The sequence below is a fragment of the Centropristis striata genome, chromosome 22 (assembly GCF_030273125.1).
Source record: "Centropristis striata isolate RG_2023a ecotype Rhode Island chromosome 22, C.striata_1.0, whole genome shotgun sequence".
Classification (NCBI taxonomy): domain Eukaryota; kingdom Metazoa; phylum Chordata; class Actinopteri; order Perciformes; family Serranidae; genus Centropristis; species Centropristis striata.
In genome coordinates this window covers 4,253,044-4,265,545 of record NC_081538.1, presented here as the reverse complement: position 1 = coordinate 4,265,545, position 12,502 = coordinate 4,253,044, and the positions used below count along the sequence as shown (strand labels likewise).

The 12,502-nt window shown below is 39.1% G+C and overlaps 1 protein-coding gene across 1 annotated transcript in view; it reads right to left on the bottom strand.

Annotated features, from left to right (window-relative positions):
* The window catches only part of plxna4 (plexin A4), a 252,872-nt gene that overhangs the window by 98,369 nt on the left and 142,001 nt on the right, over positions 1 to 12,502 (bottom strand). Inside the window, exon 4 of the mRNA XM_059325536.1 lies at positions 6,279 to 6,407. Within this exon, the coding sequence (XP_059181519.1) occupies positions 6,279 to 6,407 (129 nt within the window). The remainder of the gene's footprint in view (positions 1 to 6,278; positions 6,408 to 12,502) is intronic.

Sequence of the window (12,502 nt, the reverse complement as noted above, 5' to 3'; positions counted from 1 at the left end):
TACTTAATGAGACACTGATCAGGTGATCACCTGAACCAAATCTTATTTCATGAGGAAGATTATAAAAACCACTGCTATGATTAAAGAGTTTTTTGTTGTTCAACAATGGATATGAACATGTTTTCTTTGCATTATTTGAGGTCTGAAAAGACTGCATCTTTTTTTTGTCATTTTCTGCCAATAGATGCTCTAAATGGCATTATTTTAATTTCAAATTTGAGAGAAATGTTGTCAGCACTTTAGAGAATGAAACAAAAATGTTAATTTTACTCACCTTTAAATAGTAAAACCTGCAAAACTGATTAAATTTGCAGTGCTCTCTTAATTTTTTCCAGTATGACTAATTCAAGTTGATCTATCACAGTTATTATGGGGTCAAAATGATCTCTTTAGTCCCTATACCCCAAACATGTAGTTCAACTACACCTCTAGCTAGAGTCTCAAAGCCCTTGTCTGCACACTTTGTATGCAGTATAATTTATATTCAAGGTTGTCACTGACATAGACTCTGACAAGGACCTACTTTGCTATTTAAAACTGCTTTAACAGACATATAGTGTCACTGTCTCTCATATTCAAAGTGCTTAATGTTTGAATATAATGTATGACTAGCAGTTTGAACGCCTTTCATCTATTTGGGCATTTCAGCACCATGGACAGAGACAAAGGACAAATTATCATTAGTGATTTGTTTGAGCTTCATAGTAAATAAAGAGTTATCTGCTAATTTCCTAGTGGGTAACCAAAGGGTATTCAAAACAACAACAACCAAAAATAAATTGGCACAAAAAGCAAATTGTTTTAATTTCAAAGGTTGAACTGATTTGTCACTGAAAAAGCCAACTTTTGGACAATGCATATTGGTTTCTTCTATATTTACATTTCATTGTAGGTTTCCTTATTGTGCAAATAAACCATTCTCAAAGTGTTTTTGGTGCAAGCTATTATTAAAAATAGATAGAGGGACCAAATCGGCAATTACAAAAAGTGGTGTCTCCAGCTTCCCCAGTGTAAATGACACCTGTGATTATTTATTTAAGTATGAAAATATCCAAACCACCTGTCAGCAAAATAAGAAACGCACAAAGCAGCACAAATTTCTGCAATCTGCAGTATTCCTAATGACTTCGTACAGTACCTAATCTTCGTTCTCTGTCCTTTTTCTGACCCTCTGTCCTCCAATATCTCAGTCTGACCCTCACCTTCCTGTGCTGGACTCACACCAGCTAGGAGGTCCATCTAAGTCCACTCCATCCCCGGCTTCACCAATGTGACGAGCAGCGTGTCAAGGCTGAGATCAGCAGGAGAGGAGCTGTATCGACTAGCTCTGTTCTCAGCCTCCTGTTGTGCCCCTCCATCCTCTCCTCTCTTTCTATCATGTGTTTCCTCTTTCTGTATTTCTCCCTTGTTCCATCTATCACACTCTCTCCGAGTGTCTGAGTCCCAGGCCCCAGAAACAGCAGGTGGCCCTCTGCTATCGACCAGCTCGGGCTGCTTTAATAGCGTTTGCAACCACTGGGAATTTGGAATGTGTGTGTGTGTGCAAGATGTTATTCTAAACCACTGCAGTGATCCAGCAGGCAGTACGGTTATTCAAACCTCAGTTGTTGGTGACCACAACGTGACCTTTGAACTTGGCTGCCCTTATCATGTGAGGTTAACAAAAGGCTGTACAAGAAATTCTCAATAACATTAATCTAATGTTCTGTTTTCAGGGAATAATTCTTTTTAAAGATGTATATCTATCAGTACTGATAGTAAATTAATGTCTGGCATATTAAAGAATGTAGTATTACAAGTGCAGAAATGTGTATTTATATTATTTTTTCGAATGTGGGAAAATGGATGGTTTTCGTACCTTTATATTCTTGTTTTTCTAGCACATTCTGTGACCCTTTTTGACATTTAATAAAACTTGTTTTGACTCAAGGCAACAGCAAGACAGGGAACAATTCTGCTCACAGCATTCAGGGAAAACTTCAAGAATCAACTTGCGGCAGAGAAAGTCGTGAGAACCAACATGTTATGCCAACATACTGTTGTTACATGTTCTCTACATTTGAGATGGAGTAAATTGCTCTCATTTCCTTAAGTGATTACAGACACTTGGAAGCAGCGTGATGTTTAACAGTGAATCAGGAGAGCTACTGCTGGTAATAAAGCAGTGTTTTCAGCTGAATCTGTCTGAAGAATCACAGTTAAGAGCTAACTGATAAACTCTACTCCCTCTACTGACTTATGAGTCATCAGCTACACCTTAACTTGGCTTCTTTAAGTATTTCTCACAGCTCTCTCTACAGCAAGTTGATTCTTGAAGGTCTCCTAATAAATTGTAGGCAGAATTGTTCGATGTCAAGCTGTCATCTACAGTCAAAACAAGTTTTATTGAGTGTCAAAGAGGTTCACAGCATGTGAAAGACATGCAAAGAAAGACAGAAGACCATAGCAGCATTGCAATAACATAAGATAAATATCAGTACTGGTCATATAAATTATGAAAATATTTGATTTTCAAATATCCAACAACTTTTCCAACTAATACGACATGTACAAACCTTGAGCCTCTAATATGACCCACAGGATCGTTTCCTAAGTTAGCGACAGTACCAGCGGCTCAGATCAACACTACTTATACCTAAATATAATGGTTGTTGTTCTAAAGCAGTTAAAGCAGTTTGATCAGGTTTAGGCACCAAAACTACTTGGTTAGGCTTAGGAAAAGACAATGGTTTGCGCTAAAATAAGTAAGTATGTTACGTACATTAGAACCTGGTCTCACAGGAATCCGTGAAATAGCAACGGATTCGCTTAACTCAAAATCTGTGGATTAGCCACGGAATCACTCAAATTTTCGTGAAACTGACACGGATTTCGCTACAATGCAAGTTAATATTTTTTCCTCTTGGTTTGTTCCAAGTCACGTGACTTTTAAGGTCCCGGCAGTCAGAACAAAAAACATGGCGGACAGTTCTCTCATTTTTAGTGAAAAGATCAATATTTTGACTTACTTTCTGCATAAAAATGGATTTTGATCATATTTCTAGCAAGAAATATATAAATATATAATCATAATCACTTTGTATGTTGGAGTAGCCACGGGATATGACTGTCATTAACTTGCATTGTAGTGAAATCCGTGTCAGTTTCACGGAAATTTGAGTTATTCCGTGGCTATTCCACGGATTTTGAGTTAAGCAAATCCGTGGCTATTTCATGGATTCCTGTGAGACCAGGTTGGTACATTAACCTAAGTGATATGAGTTTATTACAAAACTTAAATAACTTAAGTATGTAAGACAAAATAACTAAAGTTTTTTATATGGGACATGAACGTCCTGTGTTTGTTTTACCTATATGTCTATCCAAATCTCTTCCTTACGTGGACTTTGTTGCTCTTTAGACTAAGTTGCCTGACTTCCTCTTTTGCTCCCATCATGATGACTAAGGCCACCAAAGTCACCCTGACAATAAAGGTGGATAAATATGGGTAGAATAGTGTACATTTTTTGGGGGGAGGACAGTCTGCAAATATCGGTAGTAATTTCAATATCAAAAAAGTCGAGTAGAAATGTTTTGATTTAAACAAACATCAAAATTCTGAATTAAATGGTGGAAGCAACATTTTAAGTTGCATTCATTCACTCTTACTGTCTTCTATAAACTCTTCAACAGTAAAGGAGGATGTGTTTGTGTCTATGTGTTGTGTAACCGCTTTCTATATTTGTGTGTATAGTAATTCCCAGATGTTTCTCCTAAACAGTTAGTAGAGGTCAGCTCTCTAACTAGGCTAATAGACTAATTACTACCAAGGCTTTACACACACACAAGCACGCACACACACACACACACACACACGGGACCACTATTGGCCAACAAAACTCACTTAGTTGCTTTTTTCAATATAAGCTAATTGGCATGCAAATTAAAAATGCTAAATTTGTAACACGACGCCGGGCGATAATAGCGAGACAAAAAGGAATCCAACATAATGAGAAGAAATGGAAATTAAGTATTCCTAATAATTCATTTGTTATTCTGTAATATCTTCTGTAAGCCCAATTACACGCACTACAATCCAAAGGAGAAAAAAAAGAGGAATTGGATGTAATTAGATGCCATGAGCAAACAGCATCCGGAAGGTCCTTATTCTGCTAACTTTTGCCTCTTCTTTCCTTGCTTCCTTGCTTCCTTCCTTCCTTCCCCGCTCTCTCTTTGCAGATGGACAGACTGAGACCTCTGGAGAGGCATTGAGAGCTGCATTTGAAAGGGCACCATCTACTCACTGTCTGTCTGATATTTAAAGTGTTATCGGGATAATCTAGGCTCTTAAAATGAGCTTGCATTTACACACATACAAACACAAATTGCACTACACATTAGCAAATACTGACACTTTGCGGGTGCCAGAGAGGTCTATAATCCGCTGGAAGCTGCAGACAATATACAGGGGCCGCTAGGCTATCACTGCCAACAAAACAGCAGTGGCCTTCTGTGATTACGGGTGGCAGGAGATAAAGAGGAGGGAGAGGGGGAATGATATGCATATTATCTGAAGTCGGAGCTTTTGCAAAATTATTTCTAACAGTCACATTAATAATGACCAATAAATGGGACTAAACGTTACTGAAAAGAGAGAGCGCCAACATGGATTCCTCAGCTGGTGGCCTGATTTGGCTTTAATGATTTAACAGTTAACAGTGCTTGATGAAAAGATAATACTTGTGCTGAATGGTAAGAAGTCTGTGTGTTTACAACTCTGCCAGCTCTCACTTCTAGTGAATCAGGCTTTAGACTTTTCTGTTTGGCGTTGCATTTTATTAAGTTGAATTTAGGACTTAGGAGTCATATCTTGCTATGCAATGTATTGTTTATTCTGCTTTCTGATTGGTCTCGTTGCATTTTAGCTTTTTTTTTTTAAGGGGTTGCAAAATATGGACTTTTTTGAACTGATTGCTGATATTTTCCTGCTACTCATGGCTGATACCGATAAGTTGACTGATCATTTTTACGTTTATTCATTTTAAAAATAACTTCATAGCTTGTAGATGCACACCTGAGGATAAGAAATGTTGAAAATGTGTAGTAAGAGAAGATGGATCATTGTATGTTCCAGCTAATTTCTAACTGACATTACTATTGTTAACACAACAAATAAGAAAATATTCTGTCTCCTCAAACTTTTAATTATTTTTTATATTTTAGTACACTAATGACTTATGTTTGCTTTTATAAAGTGTTTTTCTGAAGAAGTAAAATTAGGAGCTTTTACATAATCTGTCAAATCAGACATGTTAATGTATTAAATACTCAATATGTGTTTATTGGCGGATTGCAACCAACTTTAAAGCTGCATACCGCCACCTACTGTAACTGAGTTTGTAGATGCTGCTCTTGTTAAACTAATTTGTTTTGTATTATTGGCTCTATTTATCGGCTAATTTCATGACTAGAATAATACACAATATATAATGCAATATAATATACATTTCCCATTTCCTATTACCACTATAATCTCGCATACCTTTTTATTTTTATCTAAGAAAAACCTAAAAGAAAATCTTTTTTATGTGGGTCTTTTTATGTAGCACACTTGGATGTCTCATTGAAAAGTGTTATAATAAATTGGCCTTGGCTTGCTTTACCTACTGTACATGTAAAAAATGTCAGTACACACTCTCAGCTGTGTGTCTTCCTGTGTGTAGTATAAAGAGAAAGTGAAAAGCCAGCACAGTGAGCCGTAGCTGTGTGCATTTATGTGAGCACAGCATGTGTGTTATGGACTTTCCATGGTGCTATTTTAGCAAGGTTTTGCCTCTGATAGAGGCGTTCACAGTCTCACTGTGTCTGTGTCCATTACACAGAGTGCTGCTATTTCGCTCCACATTCCATGTCATCAAAGGCACTAAGAGAGATAGTGTGTATGTGAGAATCTGTATGTGTGCAGGCATACACACACACACACAGCAACACAAGTGGACTGAGACCACTCTCCTCTCTCCCTATAATTCAACACATTTATTCACTCCAACTCTACTCTCACAGTCTGTTTCTATAAAAAAGACTTGGTCATAGCATCCAGTAGTCTATCTAATCCCTTTCTCTGCAGCCAGGCTCTAATGAAAGCCTCTACGCTACACTAAAGGTTATTGTACTCTATGACATAAGAAAATGATAAATGCCAGTGGTTATGTTATTGACTCAGCAGGGGGGGTGTTTGATGTGTGTGTGTGTGTGTGTGTGTGTGTGTGTGTGTGTGTGTGTGTGTGTGTGTGTCTGACCTGGGTCTCCGACATGACATAGAGGTAGTGATGGGAGGCAGAGAAGGCCATGTCTCGGAGGATAGGTCCGTTCTCCACAGCCTGCACCGTCTCATACTGCAGAGCACGAGAGGAGCCGTCCACCCGGATCTGGAATAACACAGAAGCATATTAAGAATTAAATATATTTATTGCATATATAGCTGTAATATGCACATTGATTCAGAGGTAACATTATAACAACAATGTTTAAAAAAGAAACATTCCACACCTTAATATTCAAAGCTGTTACTAAGATACCAGCTTTACTGAATGTTTTAGTTACTCAAACACCAAGTTATCAGTATAACTTTATTGATTCAGGAAAAAGACAACGAAAAATGCTAAATGGTAAATGGACCTGCACTTATATAGCGCTTTTCTAGTCACTTTGCGACCACTCAAAGCTCTTTACACTACAGACTGTGCTCATTCAGCCAATCACACACACATTCATACTGGTGGCAGAGGCTACCCTAAATGGTGCCACCTGCCACCATTGGGAATTCATTCACACACCGATGAACGCAGCATCAGGAGCAATCCGCCCCAAATGAAAAACAACTACCTCTTTGTCTTAGAGGCATCAATAATAATTAACCCTCTGAACCCCAAGTGGTTTCAATGTGTTCTTTGCTGCTTCACTCACAATATTTGTAATGTTCAACTGAGTAACATTTGTCTTTGTAAATACATTGAATTTCTGAAATCAATGCAGTCTGTTTTTATTTACTTTTTTGGAATATGGGTTGTAAGTCCTGCATCTCTATGGACACAGCACACTGATGACTAGATATAGGGAAATCACACACTTTCTTTTGTGCAGTATAATACAGTTAAAATAAAAATAATTTAAAAAGTCATTACAAACTTAGGAATATAATGGGATCTATATATACAACTAAAAAAAGATTTGGTTAGTGAAAACAATGTATTCATGGCAGAACTTCTAAATTGGAAATATTACCATTTGAAGCTTAGATTTGGTTATTTTTCCTGACTGAAGTGTTCGTTTCACATGATTTGTTCAAGGGTCATCCAAAATCTGAAAATCTGATGATTACTTCTGTTTTTAAAGAAGAAAGCATGCCTTTTAAAACCTTCCAACTGGTTGTGAGATTCAGAGGGTTAACAAGTAAATGACAGGACTGGAAATAAAACATGTAAATAAAGAATAGCTGAGGTAAAACAGAAGTTACGTGAGAAGAGAATGAAAAATGATGACTTCCACAAGGAAGGACCTGGCAATGGAACAAAGGTGATGTCTAGGACAACAAAGAGTGCAATTAGAGACTGAGGTATCATTAAAAAGGTACTTTTCAACATTATTATTGACAAAATTACCCATCTAGCGCATACAGCCTCAGGACTCTCCCATGCATCATAGCTTTCTGTGCTGTATCCGAGAAGCTCATCTTTCTCTATCACTGTTTCAGCCATTCAAAAGTGATTACAGTAATTAGGCATCTGGGCAAGAGGGGTGGTTTGTGGGCCCCTAGGTGTGTTTGCTCAGCAGAAAGTGCATGAATTTGGCCCCACGCACACTTGGTGGTGTGATGGAAGTGTTCTGGGTTGTGCCCGAACATCTGCTTACATCGTCACACACACATAAACGCACAGGGTGTGTTCTAAATGATCCTTTCTAAATCTGGTCCTCTGGCTGTTATTTTCAAGTAACACACAGCTTTGACATATTCCTAGCCAAGCAACTTTCAGCACCCAGTAGAATACACACTCACACGCACACACAGACCTGTGTGGGCTTGCGGACAGGTGTGAAGAAAGTCTTGTTAAAGTTGTGATGACTCTTGGTCGTTTCTTTGTGCACTTCAGCACTTAAGGGTTCATGGGTAACAGGCACAAATAGGAGATAATTGGGCAGGAAGCAGATGGTAGAGCTGACAGGTGAGCCACATCATGATTAATTATTAATTAATTAAGGTCTTTAAGGTCAAGAAGCCTTAACTGTTCTAAGTATACAAACTGATCCGTTTAGTAAAATGAAGATGTACCCACTGAAAACGGTCAGTTCACTCTGCCTTTTTTAAAATATCCGTCTAATTTAAAATATCAAATAGCCTAATTAAAATAGTTTCTGTGAGCGCCATGGGTCATAAAAGAGACAAACTAATTTCTCTCCTAATGTCTTATCATAATCAAATAGCGAGTAGAATAAATGCCAGCTTTGAGAATCACAATATGCTCTATACTTATTGACTGAGTGGCATTTGCTCAAGCACTTCTCTTTATTTGAACTCAACAGCCATCAACTGCTCGACTATATTCCAATGGAACTTCTCTTTGTCTTTGACAAGACAATCAACTATTATATAGCAGAGAGAGAAACCTAAGTACACAGGGTGCCCTACTCCTGCTGCTTCTACTCATATCCAGTTTCACAACATGGCATTTCTTTAAACAGGCACCATCTTTCACCCTGATTTCACCCGACTCCCCCTCCCTCTTTGTTTCTCAGTCATTCTTCCTCTCTCGCTCTGCCTCCTGCTTGGCTTGTGTAGTGATCCTGATCTCCAAGGACCTTGAGTTCTGGGTATCAAAGCCTCACACACTTTCACTGGGAACCATTGTATGCACTTGGGTCAGTTGTAAAGAAAAGAACAGAAGGCGAACGGGAGAGAGAGGAAGAAAAGAGGGAGAGAGGAAGAAAGAAACTTCCACGCGAGCCGAGGCCAGATTCAGCAGGTGGGGTTATCTAATCTGCCCGATCGGGTGAGTTAATTTGAGGCACTGTGCGAATGCGCGCCATACACAGCATGTGCGTGCATGTGAATGTATGTGAAGATGTGTATCAGGTTACCGCCACTGTATGTGAGGAGCCAATTGCAGGGCAGCATTAAAGGGCAGACACTCTACGGCTGAATATAGAGTTTTATTGTGTTGGGGCAGATCCACAGTCACCAGGGAGCAGACAGGCTTCGAGGGGAAGCTCCTGTATATTATCCCTCAATCTGACCACCAACAAAACAAATGAGCCACCAGGGAGTGAAACAGCATGTCCGCAAGCATGCAACACAGGCACACTGGGACTGGACTGGGACTGGAGGGGAGCATGTAAGGGAAAACGACTGATTTACATCAAAGACCGGGCTTATTTGTACAATAATTGCCACAAGTATTTAATGGCAGTTTTTCCTTGTATTATTTTTTATAAACACAGCAGGGTCACCGTGGGTTTATACGTTTTAAACAACTTTTACAGCAGACTTAATCTCTCCTGATATAAAACTCTGTAATTTCAAGGAATGTAAATGCAAAAAGTCCACCTGAAGAATGCATTAAACAAAAATAAACTGAAAATAAAACATCTATTTCCACAAAAAGCCTACTCAGCACAGACTAAACACAACGATACCTTCATTCCCTTGATGAAAAGCCAGAGCTACTTACATTTTTTAAATTAGTAATATTATTAAATGACTAATCCTAATTTCATTGTCAGCAACAGTAATTATCAATATATCTTAAAGTCATTTTTCATCAGCTTAAAATCATTAAGGCAGCTACAGTGGTGCTAGCCAATATTATCTGATTCCTTTTCAACAGTAATAAAGTGGATTAGCTGCTCTATGCTAAATGGATTACAATGCTAATCTCTGCTATCACATTAGCACTACACAATAGACATTCACTGCCAGACAGACTTCATTTCGCCTCAGAGTAGTGAGAAGGTGAGAGATGCATTAGTCCCCACACATAAATGGGCTCATACAAATAAGTATTGTGTTCACACAAGCAAGTGCTTGTGTAAAAACATTGGCAATTCACTCTATTTTTCACACACTTACGCTTGCACATGCTCAAACACACGCACACGCACACAAACACACACACACACACACACAGTCTGTCTGGCTGGAGCTACTCATATGGTAATGTCGGGTACTCTGGGGAGGGTGGCGAGAGTTACTGGTGCTTTTGACTCACAGAGCACACTTCCTCAGCCCTGCAAAATGTGTGCTGTAAACATTTCTTGGATAGCTCTGTGTGTGTGTGTGTGTGTGTGTGTGTGTGTGTGTGTGTGTCTGTGTGTGTGCGCATCTGTGTGAGAAATCCACGTTATACCTCAGATCATACAGAGAAAATCCCATTCCCTCATAAAACAGCCACTCTGGCCATAAACTGTATCCCCCTAGTGGCTGTGAGGGATAACTACACTAACACCATCACTGAGCACAGACATAGAAGGTGGCTTCTGCAATAAAAACGCAGCATGTGTGACAAAGGCACAAGCACTCAGAGCAAATATTATTTATGGAGTGTCTTAAAGCTATTTAGACCTTTTGAGACCAGGGCCTATCATTCATTTTCCTTGGATCTACCATTGACGTGGAACAGAATGTGAGGGCAGTGTTGATACATCACAAACCCTGACAACTGCAGATACATTTGAATAACAGTTCCAGTGTTACAGCTCAGAGAAAAACAAATGCAACCTCAAGTGCAGATGGTATTTCTGCTTTTCGAATCTGTCAATGAAAAATAATGTGCCCAAAGTGACTATCTCCCTCTCTCCATGGGGCTAACAGCTAGCAGAAGGTGTGATACAGACAGGGAAGCCATTCCGGTGTGAAAACCACAGGAGTACCCTCTCTCGGTTTCCTCCTGGCACTGTGCACCACAAAAGCACATGGAAATTACCGCACTTCCTCTGACTCTGCATGAAACCCATACTGAAACAGGTGAAAATGTACTGCTGCAGTCTTTATCGTATCATATGCTTTTCTAGGGAAATAAAAATGACTGCAAGACCTGTGGTTAAATTGTTTCTACACTATTAGATTATGTAATAAAATCGGGGCTGGAAGTTTTTCAGTTTCTAGACAAAGTCAAAACATGGATTGCTGGTTTTGTCAGTGGCTGAATCAAACAGACACCTTAAATATCCTAGGTCGATAATGTTGTGTCTCTGGGACTTTCTTCCGATGAGAATTGCTCCTTGTGTGCCATTATGTAGATACTAACTTACATCAAGTGGTGAGATGGATTTTCCGCATTTTAAGAGGACTCTAGTCAATCCTCTGGAGAGATAAAGAAAAAAAAAACGCTGTAGTATTGTTAGTGCAGATGGCAGTGGAGGCTAAGTGCAGGAAATACACAGTCAAAACTAGCCCCTCTGGACAAAACCACATTGGGGAAACAGCATATTGAAAGTGTGCTTTTTAAAACGGACGGGAAAGGAACTGTATTTGTGTGTGTGTGTGTGTGTGTGTGTGTGTGTGTGTGTGTTTCTGAGTGAGGACTGTAAGAGTGATTGGAGAATTGTGTCCTTGTCTGTTATGGGCATGGGTTTTCGGGGTGGCAAAAGGAAGGCTAGTCACACAGAGTCGCAGTCTGTTAAGCATGGCACCCACACTAACACACCATGGCTGGAACACACACCATGACCAACATGCTGCCGGTGGAAGCCAGAATAAGCTGCTGACTATAGTATCACTGTGGTCTGACATGGGCCATGCAACCACAGTGAGGTGAGTGGGCTGGAGCAGAATGTCATCCAAAGTCAAACAGCATGCTGGGAAACTTAAATTACCACAACATTTGTGTGAGGAGTTCCACCGAATCCCTGAAACGTGCACAGGCAAACCCAGTGTCGGTGCCAGCATTTCTGCAGCCAAAAAAGGTCATGAACCTTTTTCTGCCTTAGAATACAGTACTAATATCATGCTCATTTTCGGGTTCATACTTGTAATTTGGGTTTCTACTAGGACACGCTAAGAATCCAAGGAAAATGTCCACACATACAGTACAGGCCAAAAGTTTGGACACACCCATCTCATTCAATGCGTTTTTCTTTATTTTCATGACTATTTACATTGTAGATTCTCACTGAAGGCATCAAAACTATGAATAAACACATATGGAATTATGTACTTAACAAAAAAAGTGTGAAATAACTGAAAACATGTCTTGTATTTTAGATTCCTCAAAGTAACCACCCTTTGCTTATTAGAATATAAGACATGTTTTCAGTTATTTCACACTTTTTTGTTAAGTACATAATTCCACATGTGTTCATTCATAGTTTTGATGAATTTACAATGTCAATAGTCATGAAAATAAAGGAAAAACATTGAATGAGAAGGTGTGTCTAAACTTTTGGCCTGTACTGTAGTTCCCATGAGGTGTCCTCTGGAAGCCCTTGGATCCTGACCCTGCTTAAGATATCAATCAGAAACATTTTGGAG